Source organism: Furipterus horrens, unplaced genomic scaffold (genome assembly GCF_987537825.1).
Source record: "Furipterus horrens unplaced genomic scaffold, mFurHor1.1.pri manual_scaffold_6, whole genome shotgun sequence".
In the NCBI taxonomy this organism is placed as follows: domain Eukaryota; kingdom Metazoa; phylum Chordata; class Mammalia; order Chiroptera; family Furipteridae; genus Furipterus; species Furipterus horrens.
In genome coordinates, this window is record NW_028327176.1 from 52,279,676 (window position 1) to 52,303,375 (window position 23,700).

At 48.5% G+C, this 23,700-nt stretch overlaps 1 protein-coding gene across 1 annotated transcript in view; it reads left to right on the plus strand.

The window, feature by feature from the left end:
• Positions 1-857: 857 nt before the first annotated feature.
• Positions 858-23,700, plus strand: part of DYSF (dysferlin) — a 206,061-nt gene continuing 183,218 nt past the window's right edge. Inside the window, 2 exon segments of the mRNA XM_090281506.1 lie at positions 858-1,411; positions 23,531-23,586. Coding sequence (XP_090137632.1) covers positions 1,324-1,411; positions 23,531-23,586 — 144 coding nt within the window. The 5' untranslated portion in view covers positions 858-1,323.

Sequence of the window (23,700 nt, forward strand, 5' to 3'; positions counted from 1 at the left end):
CTTAAGAGTCTTATCTGCACCGCCGAGAATGGCTGTGCAGTCCGACTCGGTGCAGTCCGACTCGGGAGTGACACGGTATCTGTCTCCTCCCGTGTTGAATCGACATCTTACGATGACACTGAAGTGTCCTCTCCAGTGAAGCTGAAGCTACAGAGCCTGGGCAGGGTGATATGGAGGGTCTGCTGTTGCCCATGCAGCAGACCCCCCCTCTCTTCGCAGCTGAAGGGTCCAAGGGAAAGACGGAGTCAATACAGCTTGGCTTCAGGTGCGCCGCAGGAGTTGCCGGTGTTGACTACAACGTCAAACCGCCTTAGGGACTCCGGCTCCGGATTTTCTGTCGGGGTTTACTCCCTTAGCCTTTCCCCTGAAGAGGTATGCCGCAAGGCAGCGGAGGTTTTTTGGAGTCAGAGTTTTCCTTCTCTGATGTGCCCTGACTGGAAGATCGAACCAGCGACACTTAACTCGCAGGCCGACGCTCAATCCACTGAGCCAAACCAGCCAGGGCTTGATAAATACCCAAATGCTAATACTACTTTTTCCTAGACTCAGAGATTTCTTCCTTTTATGCTTTTTGTGTCAGAAGTAGCAACGGCTGCTTTTACAACCAGAAAAGAGGGGGTAAATTTTTAAAAGCACCCGAAGATTCTGGTCAAAGAAATTCCTCAGCCGGCGCTTCCCTTGGGGAAAGCGCCTGCCCAGCACCTGCTCCCCAGCCTGTGCCCGGGATGTCGCCTCCTACCGAGGGCAGTCTAACTGGCTCCGCTGGAGAGTGCTGGAATTCCTCAGCGGGAGGAGGCAATGAGCTTAGCTTCGCGCAAGGCCGGAGGTGGAAGGTCAGGGGCGGGGCCGAGCCTCACTCCAGTCCGGGAGAGGGATCTGGACTGTAAGGGGGCACCCGGAGCTTCGGGCTAGCTCCGGGCCATCACGGTCACCGCCCAGCCCGCTGTTCCACGGCCAGGTGCAAAATGCCGTGTCATTGGGAGAGTCTGCAGCCGGAGCATTGAATTACAGCTCAGCTGAGCCCGGGTAGGGCAGCGAAGGTGGAAGATGAGCATAAGCCTCTGTTCTCCGAGAGCGACGGCGCACTGACCAGCGTGGTCAGCGCAGCGAGGGCGGAGTCCGAAGGTAGCCCCCTGGAGCCGCCCAGGGCTGGCCAGTTCTTGAAGAGTGGCAGATCTGAGAAGGGAGCCAGTGATCTGAACCGGCCTCCCTCTGCCAGCCCTCTCCCGTGAGGGGACCCACGAACTGCAACCCAGCTCTCCGTGACCTTACCCAGCCCTCTCCACGCCCTTGGGCGTGCAGGGCCCTAACTTGGCGCCAGTCATGCTGAGGGTCTTCATCCTATATGCCGAGAACGTCCACACCCCAGACACTGACATCAGCGATGCCTACTGCTCCGTGGCGTTTGCAGGTAGGAGGGGCCTGCGATTCCCCTGACCCCCCCTACCCCCGGGCCAGGAGGGTGGGGATCGGTTAGGGGACACCACTGGTCTCCGTTCTGAAGAGCTTCGGGGTGCGAGAGACAGGACTCAACACCCTGGCCAGGCTGACTTTGAGGGTTGCAAAGACACATCCTCAGGCAGGGCAGGGCATGGCAGGGCCGACTCGAAGGAAAACTGAGGCAAAGAGGGAGAGGTGACTGAGCAGAGATCCTCAGAGCCGGGAAGGTGAGGACTAAGGTGGGCCTGGAAGGCGGGGCCAGCATCTCTGTTCAAGAGGGGATCTCCTAACAGAGGTCTTTCCGTGTTGTGGGCCACAAAGCACTGTGCTGTCAGGCTCCCCAACCCTCCGGGGAAGGCTGGGTCCCAGGCCTATTTATAACCCAGCTCTGATCCCCTGGGGCCTGGGCCTGGCCCTCTGCACAGCCTTTGCTCTCTGTCACAGGCTAGGCTGGCAGGCAGGGAGCCACTGGGATGGGGGGGCAGGTGGTGGGGCAGAGGTACCGCCCACCAGTCCAGGGGGTCCTACTCTGGCTCTGGGCACAGGATGTGGGAAATTTAGCAGCTGAAACAGTTGTCACCAGTACCATCCTCCAAGAACTTTCACCTCCTACCCCAAGACTGGAGCATGTGGAGAGTGATATCTGGGAATGGTATCTCCATCATCAGATTGGGGCTTCCTGGTGCAGGGAGCCTGCCCCTCTATCAGATTGCGATCTCCCACAGGATGATATCCACATGGTTATGATGGCTTTTCCTTCAGGAGGTGAGAGCTGGACCCTGTCTGCTTCCCCTAGACCCCCTCAGGGCCAAGCCAGATCTAGGGCTACACAGCTGGGTCTTTGGCTTTGGAGTTGTACTGTGAGAGAAGAACCAAGGGGCAAGAATGTGAGGGCTGCCTCTCCCCCGACCCTGTGCATTCCTCTCGGCCTTTGTTACCTGTCATTCCCCTTCTCTTAGAGGTCTGGTTGCATTCCCAGCCTCTGGAAATCAATATCAGCTAGTCCCTGGTCATCCAGCAGAACTTCCGTTTCAGTTTCATAATCTTCTGGATCTATGGGCTCCCAGACGCCTGTGTGCACATATGCTCCCAGATCTGTGCACATCTGGGAGTGCATGTGATATCTGCAATGTTCCATGGAGCAGACACTCAGAGAACACAGGCACGTGTTCACAAACAACACACACAGGAGTGTTGTAACAGGTGCACACATACACACTCCTGGATATCAGATTTGGGACCCCTCCAGGAGTCACTGAATGGGCCTGTGGCCAGGAAAGCAGCCTAGACCAAGAGGAGGAACAGAGGGGGAATCAGAGGTGACACTCCAGCTGCGGGTTTTTTCCTAGCATGAAGCTTTGACCTGTTATCCACCTACAGTTGCCTCTGGAAACAAGCTTTAGCATGATATTTCCAGGGGAAGGATGAGGGCATGAATGGGGGTGGGGGTGGGGCTCCATTCTTCCTGTTTTCTCAGCTTTGGTCAGGCCAGGGCAGTGGTTACCACCATGGCCCAAGCTAGCAGCCTGGCTGAGGGCCCTGGGCTCCACTCTGTACAACTCCAAGGAGCACCACCTACCATGAAAATATCTTTGTGGCCAAGGGGAGGGAGGATACTCTCACACTGAAGAGGGAGGACAGGCACCCTGTGCATGCAGCAGCTGCCTCTCCCTCTACCACCCCCTCTTCATCACCATCTTTCAGCCCAAGGGCTGGGCAGGCTTTGTGAACAGCACCCTGTGGAGCTGCCTAGTGCACAAATGAGCCCTGAGAGGGACCACCTTAGAGCTTCTGCCTCTGTTCTTAGGGGTCTTATCTCCTTTGGTGTCTAGATTTTCCTTCACCTTCCCTGATTACACCCCCCACCTCCCAATGTCCCCCTCCCAGCACACACACAATTTGCCTTGTACTTTATGGTCCCCCTACCCAGGCCAGGCGCAGAACTGTAGCAAGAGAAAGGAAAGAATGAATAATGAATGGGGAAGCACTTACTAACCCCAGAAATACTTCATCCACAGGAAGTGTTGCTGGTGTGGCTTCTTTCTTGTCATTATTTCAGCTTCAAGGGTCATCTGTGGGACAGCTCCCCCATCCTCTACACATGCTCCCCCCATCTGTCAGGCTGAGATCTTGCCCTTTTCCTGCTGCTTGGTTCCTCAGGGTGGGCTCCCCCTTCCCTGGGGAGAAAGGAAGTTCTCTGTGCTGTGAGTGCCCCCAGCCTGTGGATGGGGCTGGCTGGAACCCCCCTCACAGTCATCACAGGCACTGTCAGGCAGTCATGGGGAATGCAGTCCCTCCCTCCCCCAGCCCTGGCCACATTCCACATCTTGTGCTGGCCAAGCTCTTAGCCCATGTCCAAATTTGGCCTCACTGCCGCATTCAGGCCTGCTAGCCCTCCTCCTCCCAGCCAGGGCCAGGTTGGTGAATGATTACAGGGAAGGCTCTGATCTCAGGGACACACTACCTAGAGCAAAACACCCTTCTGGGAACCCTTCCTCACCAGCTGGACCTGATCTGGCCTTCCCAGGTCCTTTAGGTGTGGGCCCATCAAGCGCCGCCTTTGGCCACCTGATTATAATGTCCCCCAGTGACACCTCTTGGCTCCTCTGTGCATACCTAAATCCATTTCCTGCTCAGAGCAGCTTTGTGAGGCCTGTGGACCAAAAGGGACCCCACGCTAAACCTGACAAGCTGGGGGCAAGCCTGCATGGCATCCATACAAACAGAAAGTACGTAACAACATAGATTGGTACAAACATGTACATTTCTAATTAAAAGCAAGTCATGGCAGGTAGTCATGTCCTTTGCCTGTAGCTTCCTTGACACACGTCAGTCTTTACCTTAAGTGAACCAGTGTATTGTCTTTTTCCATCTAAGATAACATACCTTTGAAATGTCAGTGTAATCTGTTTACAACCCCTCAGGGCCCAAGCACAGAGACCGCGGAACCCTTCATTGCTACCTTGTTGCCCACATACCATCTGTATGTGCTGTAAATGTTAACTATCCTGTATCCACCAATATAAAAGAAGTATGTGTCTCTTCATTTAAAAAAAAAATTATTTACTTATTTATTGAGTTTAGAGAGAGATAGGTGTGTGGGGGGGGGGGTGTGGAAAGAAACATGGATTTTGTTGTTCCATGCATTCATTGGTTGCCCTGACCAGGAATCAAACTCCCAACTTTGGCATAGCGCGAAGATGTTCTAACCACCAAGCGACCCAGCCAGGACTCTTCATTTTACTCTTTATTCAATCCTAGAGATGCCCCCTAGGATTTTGTTTTCTTCTGCCTCCCTAATCAACTACCAATGAACTTCATGTGACCCCCACCCCTTAGGACTCCTCCTTTGATTCTACTGTATAAAATAGCTGTAAAACTGCCGTTCTCTGAAGCTTTTTCTCAGTCCATTGAGATTTTGCTTCCCTGCAATTCTTATCAGTTTGGCTCAAATAAACTCTTATAAGAACTTTTCTTAAGGCTGAACATCATTTTGTTGATAGGTTAAAGGGCAGGGATATTATCCTCTTTTACAGAGGGGCAAATAGGCCCAGAGAAGCGCAGGGGCCTGGCCAAGGTCACACAGTGGCTAAAGCACCCCCCACCCCCACCGTCCCCGCTATCAGTCCCTTGGTTGTTATCGGCATCCATGGCTCATGAATTAAAAAGTACTTTGGAAAGCATACCATGTGCTGCCCTTTCCTGGGCAAACTCAAGCCTGCACAGGAAAGAGCCGTACTTGGGGTACACAGCCTGGGGGATATGCAAGACTGCAGAGAACACAGTTGTAACACAAATGACCAAAAGATCGAGCATTCTGATTCTGAAAATGTATTCATTGCAAGGAGAGAGAATTGGTATTCATTAAGCATAAATTATGTACCATTTTCAGATGCCATTTCTTTAAACCCCCACAACAATCCTATGAAAGCCATATTTAACTGGTACTGTGCTTACTAGGTGCTAGACACTGTTCTAAACATTTACTCTGAGCTATATCATGTTACAGTTAAATTTGTACAAAGTACTTATGTGTAGATACTTAATCCTCCTAGCAACCATATATGGTAGCAACCATCATCACTCCCCCATTTACAGATGAGAAAACTGAGGCACAAAAAGGTCTAGTTATACACTGGTAAGTAGTGGAGTGGGGATGCAAGCCCACGTGATCTAGTCCCAGAGCCCTGTCTTTACCTGCTCTATCATCTCCATCTGGTCTTAGCTTTGATTTATAAGAGACAAGCCCTAAAAAGGGGGTGGGGGCAGAATTTGAGTCAGGTCTGGCTCACACCCTGGAGGCCAGCATCAGTCGGCAGATGCCTGCTCATATCCTGCTGTATCTCACACACTGTCTGTGCTGCCAGTCACCCCTTTCTCTGCTAGGCCCCAACAGCCTCACTCTGGCTCTCTGGTCTGGAGATGCTTTCTTATCTCAGAGGGGTCTCTGCCCTTCTGCATCACCCTCTCCGGATCTCATGGGAGCATTCAGTCACCAGTTGGCCCAGAATGCTCCCTCTAGGCAGTACCCTCATGCCAGGCCATCTCACAGGCCGTTGGCAGGCTCGTCATGGCTGTTCAGGGTCTGATAAACTGAGACCAGGGCCATGGGCCATGGGACACTGAGATGGGCAACCTGCAGTGGGTAAGACAGGGACCCTGGGGCTTCCAGGAAGGTGGTGGTATAACCTTGGGTCCCATGCTTAGCCAGTCCAGTATGAAGGTGGGTGGCGGGGCTCAGGAATGCAGATAGTTGTCAACGTTGGTCACATTTCAGTAGAATGATGGCATTAAGTAAGAGGGAGATAAGGATGGTATCAGAGAGTATTGACTCTGGACCCAGACTGCGTGGGATCTTGGATTTGGAATCCCAGCTCTGCTACTTTCCAGCTGTGTGTCTTTGGGCCAGTTACTTAATCACTTTGTGTCTCAGTTTCCCCACTTGTGAAGTGTTGATCATAATAGTACTGGCTTCAGAATAGTTCTGAAGAATTTGTGTCACTCTATATAAAGCATTTTGAATAGTGCCTGGGACTCAACACATGTTAACCATTACTACTATTATATATATTTATCATAATCATTATTATAGTTAACATTATTGTATACATATAAGAAATCACTGCACACATCTAAGAAGCCTTTCATTATCTTTTTTGCCTGGTCAGTCCTAACATCAGCTCTGTTTGTCCATCCACTATCTTATCAGACTGGGCACAATGGGCTAAGTAGTGAGTGGACCCCCAGGGACTCTGGTTCTGTTTCCTCTGGCTGCCCCTCCTGGAGCAGCCCCTTCTGAGCTGAAGGCATTTTTTGTCTACCTGCCTGATGGCTGGCTGTGGCCCTCCCCATGGTGCTAGGTCTTTCTTGGAACAAATATCCCTCCAGTGAATGGGCCCACAAACCTTCTCAGTCCCTCTCCCCAGGCCAGACTTGCTCTCTTTCCCTAATACCTGCATGCTAGTCTCTCTCCAAATTGGTTCACTACAATGAAATGTCAGTAGGAAGAGCTCTAACATCGCTCATACATCTACTATGCACCGTGCACAGTGCTGGAGGTGCTAGTGTTTGGTTTCATCCTCCCAACACCTCTGTGAAAGTATCACTCTCTTGATTTCACAGAAGGGGAAACACTCTGGAAGGTCAGGTCACATGCCTCAGGTCACACAGCTAGAAAAGGGTGGACTGGATGGATGCCTAGAACTATGGGATGGTTCTTCCTGAACAGTCATTTTGTCATGGCTGTAGCCACAACCACTACTTCCTGTGCATTCTACACCCTTGATGGACATGCAGGTGCCCTTAAGTCCTGCTGCTTGGATGGACTGAGGTATACATAGGATACATATTGTTCAGTGAATGTGAGGGAAGAGGGCAGAAAGTTACATTGGAACACCCATACTCCTTGAAGGTTTTGGATTTTGGCAAATGTGCCCTGAAGGAATCCTGTAAACTCATATGCAGTCTTTACCTCAAGGTTGATGGCACTGAGCAGAAGGGCAAGGTTTGTTTGCTTCTTGGACAGTTAATGACAGGTCTTGGGAAAAAAACAGAGACCTGAGCCAGAGCAGGCAGCCTGGCCCAACTCCAACAGCAAAAAGGGTCCCTGGTGGAAGTACCTCTTCTGCGACTATCAGGGAGGTAGGGCCCCAAATAAATGACAGAAGGAGATAGGGATCACAAACTCACATGACTGTGGAAGCCTGGCAGGTGGTATAACTGAGTTAAGGACAGAGGGAAAAGCACATGCATATTGGGTGAGTGGTGGCTATTGGGGTGACTCGGGGTGGGGCGGCATGTTTTGTCCACAGGTGCCAGGTGATCAGTGTTAGGCAGAGAAATTGAGCCTATGTGCCAGCTTCACTGATTTTTCGAGAGAAGCTAAAATCAAAATCTGTATGAGAAGTCTCCTAATGTTTATAGTCAAAGTACAATATTGTTATAAAACGTTGTGTTAGTCAAAGACAACAGGTCTATAAACTGGATGTGTCCCCAAAGGACACTAGTGATGGCACCCAGGTCTCAGTGTTTCATTTCGTCTTGGAGACCTTGGTCCCAGGCTCTCTGGAAAATGGGCAACCAGTCCTTTCTCACTTGGGGTTATCAGTCAGCACCTACCTGTGACTACGTCGATGGGGTTGGGGCATCAGAGGAGAGCTTTAGTCACCTCCCCTTTACTTCATTGGCTCTGAAATGTCATTGAAGTTAGCATGACATCATAAGTGAAGACTGGGCTTGCTATGCAAATCAGCTTGAAAACAAGTCCCCTCACCCCCTTGCTACACAGTATGGCTCCTAAGCCGGCTCTGTGATGTTTGTAGTAGGGTTGGAGCTGTCAGGGGTGCCAGGGATCTGCCCTTATCTGCGGCTTTAGTGGGGATATGCAGCTGGCTGTTTGTTAGCAAGCCCTAATGGTGCGAACATGAGTCTCTCTTATTCACAGAAGAGCTGATGTGTAAGCAGTTCTGACCCACAAGGCTGTCAAGAGCTCCAGGTCCTTCTGTCTCATTGCTCTGCTGTCCCCATGCTGACAATATGGTTGGGGACAGTTCACCATCACAATCTGTATTGTAACAAGGGCAGGCATGCCCCTTCCCTTTAAGGGCAGAACCAGGAAGTTACATGCACCCTTTCTGCTCACATCCCACTGATCATCACTTGTTTTCATGGTCACCTCTCTCTGTGAGAAAGGCTGGGAAATTTAGCCTTTCTACCTGAGTGGCCATGTGTCCAGGTAAAACTCTGTGGAAGAAGGAGAGAACATGTGGGAGGGGGTCAAGTGGAGGTCTCACCTCTCCATGAAAGCTGCATTCCTGATACGAGTCCCCCTGGGAGGAAGCCCCCTTGAGTACTAGGCCCCATGATGATGTCCCCCAGGGGACGGTCAGCTCTCTGGTCAAAGAGGAGTCCTAAGCAGGGAACAGCAGCCAGGGCAAGCGGTTGGAGGTTGGGATGGAAAAGAGGCCTCAGGAAGTGTCCAGGAACCAGGACACCAGATGCTGCATTTCTGGTTTACAGGACAGGGGTGTGGAGCCCCTTTTCCTTGGACACAAGCCAAGTGTTTGTAAAAGTCCCTTGGAAGGTTCCCTGGAAATGTTCACTATGCTCCCTACAGATTTCCTGTGCTGACTGACAGATTAGAGCAGGAGTAGGGGGTAGGGTGTGGTATGGTGAGAGAAAGGAACAAAGCCAGTAATCTTTGCAACCATAAAATAAATATCCCAAATCATCATATCCAAAACTCCCCTTAGGGGGCAGTACTATCCTCTTTGAGAACCACTGGCTTAGCCCCATCTTAGGGTGGAAGGAACACTGGGAAGTCCAGCACACTGTGTGCTACACCAACCCTAGGGGCCCCTTACTGGAAGGCCTGGCAGACTGAGATGGCCTTGACTGGCTTCACAGTCTAACTAGACATCAAACAAACAATTACACTAATAGTTATTCCTTATCATTATGATGGTGCGAAGAAGGAAAAGTGCTGCTGTGCCACCTAGACAGGGAGGATGAATGAGGCTGGCCCTGTAAAGAGAATGGAGAAGCTACATGACAGATCGTCACTAGACTTACATGGTGAACACACAGTAGGGCAGCGGTTCTCACTTGCGGGTCGTGACCCCTTTGGGGGTCGAGTGACCCTTTCACAGGGGTCACCTAAGACCATTGGAAAACACATATATAATTACATATTGTTTTTGTGATTAATCACTATGCTTTAATTGTGTTCAATTTGTAACAATGAAAATACATTCTGCATATCAGATATTTACATTACGATTCATAACAGTAGCAAAATTACAGTTATGAAGTAGCAACAAAAATAATTTTATGGTTGAGGGTCACCACAACATGAGGAACTGTATTAAAGGGTGCGGCGTTAGGAAGGTTGAGAACCACTGCAGTAGGGTATATAAATGTCAAGTTACTATGTTGTACACCTGAAACTACTATAATATTGTATGTCCACTATATTTTAAGAAACAAAGAGAAACAGAGAAAGGCAGAGAGAGAAAGAGACAGAGAGAGAGAGAGAGAGAGAGAGAGAGAGAGAGAGAGAGAGAGAGAGAGAGAGAGAGAGAGAGGAAGGCAGTTGCAGGCAGAGGGGGCAGCAGAGCTCCACGCTGGGAGGAAGCTCAGCATGTTCCAGAAACAGAAGCCACTGGAGCTGGAACTCAGTGACGAGAGGAGTGGCCTTTCCCTGTGGGTGGAGGTAAGGGATCTGGGCTTTATCCCAAGAGCATGGAGGGCCTTTGAGGCAGGGTAGTGACCTGATTATATTTATTTCCAGATCACCTAGCTCCAGTGTGGGTAATGGAGCAAAGGTGTCCATCTCATAATGAAGGTGGGCAGGGTCCCACAAGGAGAGTAGTAGAGTTAGGAGAAAGAGCCAGCTAGAGAGGACACAACTTTTAAGGCTGAGGACAGCCCTGGACTTGCCATCGAGTGTGTGAGAGTGACCAGGATCTAGTGCCCCAGTGTAGGTAGGAGTGCAGACGATTCATTCATAATAACAGGGCACAGAGGCTCATGGGCGCCAAGAGACTGGGAGCCTGAGGAAGTTCTCTCCTCTGTAAATAAGCAGCAAGCAGAGTGAGGATTGGGATGGGGTGTTGCTGGTGTGGCTAGAGAAAAGTATGACACTGTAGTCTAGGAGAGAGGGAGACTGGAGACTGGAAATACAGTGTGATTGCCATGCAGCAGTGAAGGTCCACCTGAGTCAGGGGTCGCGAATATCAAGTGACAGGGGACAGGTTAGGGGTTATTCTGCAACACCTTTAGCTGTTAGGGTGCAGGTGTGGACTAGGCAGAGGTGGACTACACCAGGTTATAGTTTTGACACATGAAAGTGCTGGATCCTCGAAATAAGAGGAGAAAAGGCATTGCAGCTTTTTGCAGTAAAATGACGATAACCAGTCACTGAATTTAGACTGAGAAAAGAGCTCAGTGAGGACTTGAGAGGTGGGAGGGGAACCTGTCCAGTGCTAGGTGCTGGAGTGTAGGGGTATGGAGGTGAGAAGCCAGGGCCCCTTTGGTCAGGAAGTTCATCAGTTGGAAAGGAACCAAACGTAATGCTAATGCGGGAAAACGTGCCAGGGATCGTAACCAATCAAGGCTACACTGTAATCAATCTCTCTCACGGTAGGGCGAGGGAGCCTAGAGATTGCTGTAGGAGATGACGCCAGGGACCAAATAGGCAGCGAGTGGACCCTAGTGCTCCGGGAACACAATATAATTTGGACGCAGACCTCTGCCTCGGGATATGAGCGACATCAGACTGCTCTGAAGAAGGCGCAGATGCGGGTTCGCGAGGGCTCGAGCCTCGGAGTCTGAGAGTGGGGCTCCCAGCAGCTGGACCCGCTGCCTGAGCTCCAAGCTCGGGAATGGGGCTGGCGGGGCGAACGGGTGGCACCGAGGCTGGGGGCTCCCGGCTCCGTCGCTCCGCGCACTCCATGTACTCCTTCAGCGCTCGCGCCAAGTTGTAGTTTCTTGCAGACACATTTCTGTCCCTGAAGCTGGCTCTCCTCTCTCTCCTGTCTTCTCTCGTTTCTCCTTCGCTGCTATTCGCCAAGCGCCCTTGGCTTGAGGGCCAGTCAGCCGCAGCGGGGAGGAGCGCAGCTTTTGCGAGGCAGCCGGGAAGTTGCACAGAGGTGTACCGGCCCTGGAGTCCTGGCGCCGTGGAGCCCCGGAGCCCCGGTGCCCTGGCTGGGCGAGGAGCCCTAGACTCTGGGGGCTCCCACAAGCAGGGCCAGCATGCGCCGTATCCACGCTTCCCGGCCGAGTTATGCTTCCCGAGTCAGTGCCGCTGTCATTCCGGAGGACGCGGGCGGGGACTCTTGGATGGGGAACCAGCAGTCTGACTCCTGCTCCGCCCCGCCCGCTGTGGGGAGGGTCCACTCAGCGAGTGTCTGGTGTCCTCCCTGAGGCCTCTCCCAGGCGTTCAGACTTCTGCGGGGAGGCGCAGCGGAGACCACAGCTCCCCCTCGGTTTGTGTCTGGGCTCAGGTGCTCCCACTCCCGTCCCGCCCGCTGCCCCTGCCCTGCCCCGGGACCTGCTTGAGCCATGCTGTGCTGCCTGCTGGTGAGGGCCAGCAACCTCCCTAGTGCGAAAAAGGACCGGCGCAGCGACCCGGTTGCCAGCTTGACTTTCCGAGGTGAGACCCCCTTGGCCACCGCGACCGCGCATCGGCGCCACCCGACTCTCGACACAGTCGCGGCTCCCGTACTAACCCTAGTTCAAGCCACATTTTTCTTCTTCTGTGAGCAGGGACAGGAATCTCAGCCCTGTTGTCTGTAGAGGGCGTGAGGAGGATGGAACAGAGCACAATAAATGCCATAGTGCTTTGCAATTTTGGAAAAGTGAATGTGCTGTGATATGTCAACAGTACAGTTAACCACTTTTCTAAGACCGATACCCAGGAGGAATAAAGTGCAAGCCTTTACTAGGTATAAGGGTGGGTTAGAAGATGAGTGCTGAATAGAGAGAGGAATCTGGGTGTGTAGATGGTGTGCTTTGAAATCTTTATCTCATCCATCCATCCATTCATTCGCCTATCTATGGAATACTGGTCATATTGAATCCACCACGTCTCAGCTGGGAATAAAAGGAACAGAATAGGCAGGATATGGCCTTCCTTGACAAAGGGTTTTGAGGTGTGTTAAGGGTGTTTTTTAAAATTCAAAGGGCCTAAGTGCCTACATGTGGTGCTTAGACAAGAGAGGAGGGGGTGGGGGGGCAGGTGGTTGGGGCAACAAAGGACTTACAACCGCCCTGTCACCAGGCACCTTTAACTCCCTACTTTAAGGAGGTCATTCCCACGGGAGGAGATGTCTTAGAAGGGAAAGGGAAGAGGAAAGATCTGTCAAAATTAAGAGAAGTAACAATGGTTGTGAGTCAGGACCCCAGTCCTGCAAAGAAAGATAAATAAGGAGAGGAGAGTTTTCCTCTTACCAGGATGCATATCCTGTGGTTTTGTGGAATTAAAATAATATGTGTATCACAAAAGACAGTCAAATCTAGAAAAAGAAATGGCCGGTGTTTTCACAAGGCTTGAAAACAATGGGGGCACTTTTAGCTCTGACTCAGGATCTCCATCTGCTCCCTATCCATCCCCAAATATTCCATACTGATAACCACACATGAAAGACAGTTTGGCAAAGTGAGGCCTATGTGCAGCTTTAATTCTTTGTTATGGGGTAATTTACATCATACTTCTTTTCTGAGAAGTGTGAGTTGATATATTTTAGAAAACTGCTATTTTCATTCATTGGTTACATTCCTGGATGCCCACTATGAAGTTTCAGGACAAGATTTCTAGCTCTCCCCTGTCCGTCAGACTCTGCCTAAGCTGTTCCTGTACAGAAATTGTGAGGCCACCACTGGTGGGAAATGAAGTTTCCAAAGGACCCTGAGCCCAGGGGCCTACATCAGCCTAATTCTCTCAGATGTTTTGGAACGCTTTGGGGTCTGTTCACAGCTCTCTTTCCTTGGTTCTGTAACAGTCTTCTGGTAGCTACTAATCTCATTCCACAGGTAAGGATGTGGAAACCCGGGGAAGTTCAGTGATGTGTCCAGGTTAGTGGTGTGACTGGGAACTGCCAGTGCTTGGAGTGGGCAATACCTTTGAGTCACATAAGTGACTTCATAGGCAACCTATTGATGTCCCTCTTGGTTGTTGCTCTGGGCCAGGTACTCTGTGTGCATAGCTGCTATCCTCCCTCAATCTCTGCATGCCCCACCCACCCTTCACGATGCCTTACTATTTAGGCACAGCCCTGAGAAAAACTGAAAAAGGATAGAATGTAATCTACCCAATTGTTCTAATGCATTCATCTTTCAAAGCCCTGCTGCAATATCACCTTCTCCACGGAGGTACCCAGGATTCCCCTGGCTATCATTAGTTTCTCCTCTCTGGATGTACAGCACCTAGTGAGCACACTCACCCCAGCCTGTCTGTGCTTAGTACTCAGCTCCACACTTAGGATCCAGTGACTCCTTGAGAGCAGCAGCCTATCCTCAGCACTGGGGATCAGGATGCCCAGGGCTGAGTGCCAGTATGTGCTCTGCAGTTCGTGCCTTTTCTGGTCCAGCCTCTGGCCACCATGCAGTCTGGGGCAGTGGTCTTCACACTTTCCTGTGCCTGAGAATCTTCTGGAGAGTGTGCTTGAAAGACAGATACCTGGGTCCCATCCATAGAGGTTCTGATGCAGCATGTCAAAGTGACCTGAAAATCAGCATTGATCACTTACTTGAGTCAGGTGGTTCCATTTTGGACACACACATTGAAAGAAATTGAGGTGAGATGTGGTGAAAGGTGAAATTAACTTGACACCCCCCTTCCCTCCCAGGGGTAATTCATGTTGGAGTTTGGAGCTGAGCTGATGCTTAGAGAGAGAGGTCATTAACATTGGACCCAGAATTTACACATCATCTTGTCTGGGGTATTCAACCCTGGCTGCACATCAGAGTCAGGTGGAGAGCTTTAAAAACAATTCATTGCTTGTTCCCGCCTCTCTAGAAGCTAAATCTCTGGAGGAAGGGCCCAGATACAGGTGTTTCTACACAATCTCCAAATATGTCAGATGTGCTGTCAGGGATGAGAACCCCTGAGTCCAACCCCCTCGTGGCACAGATGGGGCTGTGAAGCCAGCCTGCACTGTGTCCTGCTCCCACACACAGCCCCAAGTGCATGGCCTGGCTGGCCCCACTTTCCATGCAGTTGTTCCTGCAGCATTCCAGCCTCGGGTGTAATTTCAAGATCTGCCTCCCAAAATAGACTATGAGCTCTGGAAGGCCCGAGACCAAGGGCGCTTTTTTGGTTTCCCTGTCTCCAGGCTTCAGGGTAGATGGGATTAATGAATTCTTATCATTCCTTTGTTCTTGCATTAATTAATTAGTTAACTAAAACTACCATGAGAACCTGGGCCATGGTAGATATTTTTGACTGATGGTCTTTGTCAATGAGCAGCTTCATTTCCTATAGTATTTAGTGATCTGTCCTTTCTTATGCCCTGCCCATTTTCTACCCTGGAATGTGATTATTTATGTTCATCCATTCATGCATTTAACTCATTGAGCACATATGTATTCAGCACCTATGATGGACTGGGTGCTGTTCCAGGTGCTGGGGATACATCTAAGAACAAAACCAGATCTCTGTTCCCTTGGAGCTCAAACCTTATTTTTTTGAAGGTTGGATTTCCTGTGTTGCCACTTGGAGAATTCCTATGGGCTTCCCCAAGCTACAAACAAGAAAACTGAATCTTACTGTCTCTTCTCTCTCCCTCATCCCTCCCCTTGCCTCTCCAGCTAACCCCACTTCCTCCTCCCTTCTGTCTCCTGGGGGTCTCTAGACTTTGGGTCAGAGCTTGGGGGAATCTTATAGAACTGCCTGAAGACTGAGGCACACCTGAGGGGCAGCCCTGATTCACTTGTGTAGGGGAGGTGGGCTGAGGGGGCACTGGATTCTCTGAATCTGGTTTTTTAAATATCAGCAGTGACTGTAAAACATTGTAAACAACCTTATGATTTCTTTTTGTGAACATAATGTGTACTCAATGAATAAAAGGATATATTATAGCCCTGGCTGGTGTGGTTCTGTGGATTGAGAACTGGCCTGCGAGCCAAAAGGTTGCCAATTCGATTCCCAGTCCAGCACATGCCTTGGTTGTGGGCCAGGTTCCCCAGTTGGGGGCGTGTGAGAGGCAACTGATCAATGTATCTCTCACACACTGATGTTTCTAATTGGCCTTTTGGATTTCAAAATTACCCCTCTGAGAGTACGCTCCACCACCTCGGTATACGCACCAGTCACCACTGCAAGTATGCTGGCTGCTTGTTTCCCAGGAAGTGTGGTTTCAGTCAGGATTTAGGAAGAGGGAGATGGGGTGCGAGTCCTTGTGAGTAAGAAGGACAGGGCTTCTGCTGGGTATGGCAGGAAATGACAGCTGCCCAGTTCTTGGGGTGCCCAGGCTTTAAAAAGCCTACCCTTTTTTTGGTGGGTGGAAATCTGTGCCAAGATGTAAAGCAGACTTTCCTTCAGCAGAAGCCAGAGCTGTCTTTTCTCCCTTCAGTCGCCTCTGCCTTTGGTGGCCTGCTGACTTTCTGACTTGCCCTCGTTTTCTTTGTCTGATGGTATTCCAATGAAGTGTCCAGAGAGTGCTCAGTACAGAGCAGGTCCTCGGTAAGTATTTGAGTAACAAATGAGAGGCTGAGTTGAGGCTGCCTTCACCCTGAGCAGAAACCGCCTGTCTCTTTGTGGAAGTCTGGGACACTCCATCTCCTCTCACCCCCTCTGCTCCCTCTCTAGGTGAATGGCACCCTAGCTGGCCATGCTCCCCCGTCAGAATGTGGGACATCCTCTGCTACTTCCCCTACCCCTTCTGCACCCAGACACTGTCGTACACGCAGCCCCACAGCCTGTGTCCTCACATCTCCCCGCTGGGCTTTAAAAAAAATTGTGGTAATATACACAACAAAAAATAGACCATCTTAACCATTTGTAAGTGTACAGTGCAGTGGCCTTAAGTACTTCATATTGTTGTGCAACCATCCCCACCATCATTTCCAGAACTCTTTCATCTTCTCTCACTGAAACTCTGTACCCATTAAATAATATCTCTCCACTCCCTCCTCCCCAAGCCCCTGGTAACCGGCTTATTTCACTTAGCATAATGCCCTTAAGGTTCATCCATGCTGTAGCATGTGTCAGAATTTCCTTTTTTTTAAAGGCCAAATAATATTCCATTGTATGTACATCTCACGTTTTGCTTATCCATTTATCTGTCACTGGATGCTTGGGTTGCTTACACGGTTTAGTACTGTGAATAATGCTGCTATGGACATGGGTGTATAGATATCTCTCTGAGTCCCTGCTGGGTTTATGTAGCCTGTGACTACTTCTGTTTTGACTCCCACCATCCTCTGGATGGAGTGCAGGGACTTCTGGGCCTTTCTTTCTCTCCATGGGGCCTCAGGACCTTTCCTTTTCCCGAGGCCTCTAGGACAACCCCTGCAACAGAGTAGCTGAACTTCTTACACAGGCGTTCAGGGCTCCCAAAGGCATGCAACGAGAAGCTGCTGGCCCTACCCTGAGTCACAGGGCTGGCTCCGATCAATGTGGAGGGGCACCGTGCAGGGGCTTGATGGCCAGGACGTTGCTCAGTGGAGCCATCCTTGGAAATAGCAGGATCTCTCCCCTACATTTTCAGCTTTCTCAGCGTGGCTATGAGGGCAGGGTGGCGGTGGCATCTGCAGCCCCTTTAATTAACCCAGCTCCCAGCATAACAGCAGGCATATCTGTACATGTTTGTTTCCAGCATTCCCCTCATGAACATCAATGTCCCTCACTGGAAGTGTTGAGCTGTTTCACTTCTTGGTGCCTTAAAATTATTTTTATTGTGGAAAACTATACATAAAAAATTTACCACTCTAACTGTTTTTAAGTGTACAATCCAGTCATATTCAGCACATTCACATTGTTGTGCGACCACCACCATTATCCATCTCCAGAGCTTGTTTTATTATCCCAAATTGTCTCTCCATGCCCACTGAATAATACCCCCACTCTTCCTCCCCTCAGCCCCTGGTAACTTGTACTTTCTGTGTCTATGGATTTGACTATTTTAAGTACCTCATATAAGTCGAATCGTATATTTGTCCTTTTGTGTCTGGCTTGTTTCGTTGAGAATCATGTTTTCAACATTGATACAAGTGGTAGCACGTGTCAGAATTGCCTTCCTTTTAAGGCTCAATAATATGCCATTGTATGGATATCCCACATTCTGTTTATCAATTTATCTGTTGATGGACATCTGGACCTTGGTGCCTTAAAGATGCAATGGGAAATAGGCCAGTATTTCTCAGCCTTTCTTTAAACCGTCCTTTGACTGGCATAAGACACTCCCACATTACAAACTGTGATTCCACTTGTCCCAAAGATCCCATTGTCATCAGTGTTATGAAAACAAGCATTTTCTCTGCTTCCCAAATGTACCGTGACCTTTATAACTGAGTTGGGGGGGGTAGGTGGTCTGTCCTATCTTGGCTACTGGAGATTGGCAGCTGGTTGGGTGCTCCCTTCCACACTGTAACCCCTGTGTGTGTCCGGGCCCTGGGGGGCTACCAAGCATCTTGGGCCCCTGAGAAGTGTCTGTCCCAGAACATGGGCTTGGAGCCCAGACCACTAGGGGGGACAATAACCCTGGTAGACTTTACCAGGTGGTGAGCAGAAGGGCAGTGATGTGACTCCTTGTGCATCTGACACTGAGGTATCAGCATAAATGTGGGGCACTTGCCAGTAGAGATTGCTTAGCCGGGTGGCCCCCAGCTCTGGCTGCAGGAGGATGATCTGGCTTCCTACCTGTCTCTGAGGCTTTCCTCACTTCTCCCACCTCAGTCCACGGTCTTTATCAGAGTTGGCTTTGGGGAGGGGCCAGGCGGTGTTCTATATTATTGCTGCCACACACCTTGGCTCTTGACACTCAAGGGCCAAGATAGTGATTTCTCTGTTCTCCAGTTCTCCTCAGACAATCTTCCTTTAAGGCAATATTTTCAAATTTTTTGGATTGTTACATACAATAAGACATATTTTACATTAAGGTATAATACACATACATAAATATATGTGAAAATATAATAAAAAGTTTCAAGCAGTAGTGCTCTTCTGATGAAGGATGTTTTCTGATACTTTCTTCTCTGGTCTGTTCTGTCATTATAAAGACATATTGGACAACTCACTCAATTGACGTCATGGCCCTGTAATGGGTCTCAGTGCGTAATTGGAAAATCACCACGTGCAGCATGGGGATACTCTGGTTTAGGAGTGGGGTAGAGTTGTGTGGGTAGGCTTGGGGAAACAAATGAAGAATTTCCATGGGGGACAGAAGAGTAGGTTTCTTCTTCTTCGCTGAGTCTTTCAGTCTGGGGGAATAACCCATGGCTTCAGCACAATTCTCATGGATGCCTGCTAGCCCACAGTTCAGCAGAGCAACCCCCTAAACCCCAGCATGAGCTGTGAGCTCTCCTTTATCTTTAAGTCTGTTACATTACATGCACAAAGCCACATCTCTCATGCCAAAATTAATTAGCAAGGACATGTCAGGTCTAAATCCATGATGAGGAAGGAACTATTTTCTTAACTGTTTCCTAATTAGCAGTGTGCCTTCCCTTTTCTTGGCGTCTGTAGATCCATCATGTGATTGTGCTCGCTTAATGTTTCATTCCTTTCTTGCTCCTCTTTAGGGGCTGTAATGCCCCATCAGTGACCCCTCAATGTCATCCAGAGGGTCCCATAGTTGGCCCTTCCAACCAGGACTTAGTGAAACCTTATTGAGGCCTTTGCTCTCATCATCTTTAGGGAGACCAGGAAGTGGAAACATTTAAAAGATATTTTGCACAGGACTTGGCACACAGACACTGCTCAATTAATACTAGGCAGGAGTACCAGGAAATGCTTCCAATTAGACAACTCAAGAGAGGCTGCAGATGGAATTTTCCATGTTACTCCTGTAGATCATAGGGAATTGATAGGGGAGGGGAAATAGAGACTTAGATAGCATCTTATATCCTTTCAAAATCTCATAAAGTAGATCTTCATGATTAATTTATTGCCAAGAGGGCTAAGGCCTAGAGATGTTAAAAGTCCCGCCTATGGTCATACGGTAGTGGCTGTTATTTGAATGACTCCAAAGCCATGTGTCTAAATGTCTACTGGAGGCACACCAGCATAGCCCCCAAGGAGATTTAGAGTGTTTCAGTCAGGGCAGACTGGACCAGTTTTGAGAAGATAACTGGTGCCCCTCCCAGGACACCCCTTCTAATGGGCCTCATTTCATCCCCCCATTCATTGATGCACAGCCATACTATAAATACATTCTTATTGCATTCTCTGAGAACAGTGACTCCATCCTCTGGTGAGGAAGTGAACTTGCAGCCAACTTGGGGAAGAAAAAGACCCATTCATTCAGAGCCTAATTCTGGGGGCCTCACTATATAGTAGGGTTACTAACATGGTAAGGCATGGCGTCGGCCCTCTGAAATTCATTATCCTGTTGGGAAGACAGATGTAGAAACACACAGTTATCCTGCTGTCTGGTACATGTGGTCACAGATTACAACCATCTTTAGGAAAGTCAAGGGAGGCTTATCAGAGAAGAAAATGAGCTGAGTATTGAAGAATCAGTAGGAGTTCATTCAGAGTGGGGCACAGAGGGAAGGGGAGAGGAGGTAGGCTTATATTCAATGAGTATGCTGTCTGCTGGGCACCTCACTCATCCTATCTTGTCTAATTTTCATAACAACACCATAGGGAGGCATTACTATGATCTTACAGATGAAGAAACAGAGGGTGAAATATTTAATAAATTTCCTAAGAACTTTTTTAGGTGCTGTACATAGACCCCTGGGAAATCGCCAAGATTCTTTGAGCAGGACAGCAAGGTCAAAACTATTTTCACAATAACACTAAGATGCTATTTGCCTTTTTCACTGGGTTGCCATCTGCAGTGACAGCAATGGAAGGCGCCATAGCTGTTGCCTTAATAATCATGAAGGTCTTAGCATCAAATTGCACTTTTCTTTGCCCTCATGTAGTTTCAGTAAAAAAAAAAAGCCAGTGTCATGGAAGAATGTCCTTGATAAAGCAGTAGTTACTAATTATATTAATCTTGATCCTCAAGTACATGTGTTAATAGCAGTTCGTGTGTTGACCTGGGAAGTATGTGGAGAGCACGTGTGCTACACACCAAGACATGATTGTTACAAGAAAAATCACTTGTGTGACTGCTTGTGAATTGCAAGCTAAGCTAGTCATTTTTTTCATGAAATACTGTTTTTACTTGAAACAATGACTGAGAAGCTGTGATTATTCAGATGAGGGCATTTGGCAGACATTTTCTTGAAAACGAATGAGTGAGCCTGCCACTTCAAGCTGAAGGTTGCCAGTCATAAACTTTGGGCTTTCAAACAAAAATTGGAACTTTAGAAAACTGGTATCTTCCAGCTTCCCAATATTTAATAATTTTTCTGTTGAGATTGATGGTGATATCAATAAATGTGATTTTTTTCAGTATTATATAATGAAATGTGTCAACATTTCCAAGGTTTACATAACTCGATGAACAAAAATTTCCTGAATGACCAATTCAATATGTTACAGAATCATGCATGGGTAAGAGATTCATTCAAACTGCAGCTAGAACAAAGGATTCTAATGTAACAGAGTACAAAATGTTCATCAGTCTGCTTTCAGATTTTACATTGCCACTCACCTTTAAGTTTAAGAAATGCTACTTGTTGAGTTTTGGTGTAGTATCAAAGGCTATCCACAGTATATGAAAACTTATTAAAATATGCCTCTTTTTCCAACTGTATCTGGTTGGATTTTCTTTATAAATATCAACCAAAACAAGACACCTCAACATGTTGAATGTAGAACTAGATATGAGAACCCAGCCAGGCATTAAGGAGATTTGCAACATGTAAACAGTGTCACTTTTCTTTTTCCTTTGTTTAGGAACTTAATTATTTTTCATAAAATATGCCACTTATGTTAACATGTCCTGAGCTTGTTATTGTTAATTAAAAATTAATTACTAAGTGAATATTTTTAAATGCCTCAGTTTTAATTTCTAGCATGGTAAAAGTCGATAGATACAAGCACCTTAATAAAAACTCTTTGAGGTCCTCAATAATTTTTAAGATTCATGTCCTGTGACCAGAATGTTTGGGAATTGTTGCCCTTAGGTCACACACACACGCACGCACGCACGCACGCACACACACACACACAAGTGTGTTTTATGGTGGTCTTTGGAATCCCAAAGTTCAGGTTCTGTTCCCACATCATGGATTTGCCACAGGTGGTGCGGGGTTTGGGAGCTCATGCTCTTCCTCTGTGGGAGGTTGATCAGCATCTCTCTGTGTCTGAGGGAACTTCCAAAGCTGAGCAACCATTTTCAACATAATTGCCCTGGAATCTACCAGGCCCTGCTCTGCCTCTCCCTTAGATGTTTCTTTCACCACGATTTTTCTTTGTTCTCTCTTCCTCTGTTCTCTCCTCCAAATTCTTCCCCAAACCTTGCTCGTGTTCTTGACACGTCTCTGCTTTCCTCTGTTTTATGCTCTGAAATGTCTGAGGTGGGAGCTGCCCTTCATGGAAGCCAGTTATATTGCGCTAACATTGCTCAGCTTCAGAGAAGGCCTCAGGGTCCTGGAAGATGTTTCCAGAATCTTGAGGGGCTTTCTTGGTCCAGGCTCGGTGGAGTCTGGGCAGGCCAGGTGGAGATCAAAGGCTTCTCACTGGAGAGCCTTGTACAGGGGCAGTTGAACTATGTGATCATTTTCCTTCCTCCCTCCCTCCCTCTCTCCCTTCCTTCCTCCCTCCTCATCCAAGGACATGCTTACTGATTTTAGAGAGAGGAGAAGGGAGAGAAACACTGGTGTGAGAAACATCGATCTATTGCCTCTCATATGCACCCTCACTGGGGACCGAATCCGAAACTTAGGCATGTGCCCTGACTGGAATTCAAACCCATGACATTTCAGTTTATGGGACAACACTACAACCATCTGAACCACGCTGGCCAGGGCAAACCATGCGATCTTTAAGATCCAACTCATATATAAATTCTTTGTCTTGCTCAATGTTGAATCATCCTTTTGAACACAGAATTCTTTCTGTTTTGTTGCTTATGGAAGACTGGGACACACTTAGCCCCCTTTGGGCCTGTCATCCATGCCTTGTGTTCAAGGCTCCAGAGGAAGCACTCTGTCTGTCCATCATCTGGGGCACTGTGGGCCTGATCTCTGCCATCACAGTGTTAGTTCTTATTGTTGTCTACCCCAAAGCATTCTGCATTACCTTGCCCCAGGTCTCATGAATAGCTAGAACTACCTTGGAACAGCCTACTTCAGGCAGACCCCTTCAAGGCCAGGACAAGCTGGATATTTTTTTTTTAATTGAGATAAAGTTCACATTCTCCAAAATTCACCATTTTAACTACTTAAAAGTGTACAGCTTAAATAGTTTTTAGTATATTCACAATGCTGTGCAACCATCATCCCTGTCTCAACCCCAATCATTTCATCATCCCCAAAAGAAACCTCCATTAAGCATTTACTCCTCATTCCCATGTCCCCCCAGCCTCTTGAAACTACTTATTGTGGATTTGCTTATTTTAGACATTTCACATGAATGGAATTATATGTGGAGGTAAATGACTATATAAAGAAAAGTGGAATATTTTCTATGAAGATCATTCATTCTGAGAGTCAGAAAATGTACAACTGAAAAACTTTATTTAGGAAGTCAGGACTAACAATAACAAACTCATTAAGAAAAGTCAGCCTGGGTATTTTCCTTCAAAAACATCCTTCTGATGGGGCTGCTGTTTCTCCATCGCAGAGCCGAGACAGAGGTCATGTGATTGGCGCTGGGCACTTGTGCACACTGTGGGGTTTTCAGGGCAGCCGTTGGTTTTGTAGGGTTTCCTTTGGTGGGCGAGCTGCGGTGTGTGTCTGAGAAGCTGACCATAACTTGATGGGAGGTGCAGGCGTGGCATAGTTTCTCACTCCCCTTTTTTGTATCTTGTAGGGGTGAAGAAGAGAACCAAAGTCATCAAGAACAACGTGAACCCTGTGTGGAATGAGGTATGCGAGTTTGCTCATGCTCCCTCTCTTCCTGTCTCGCTGCTGCCACTAATTCTACAGGGACAAGACAGGGGGCTTGTGCAGGAAGGGGGCTTTCTCAGTGATACTGTCAAG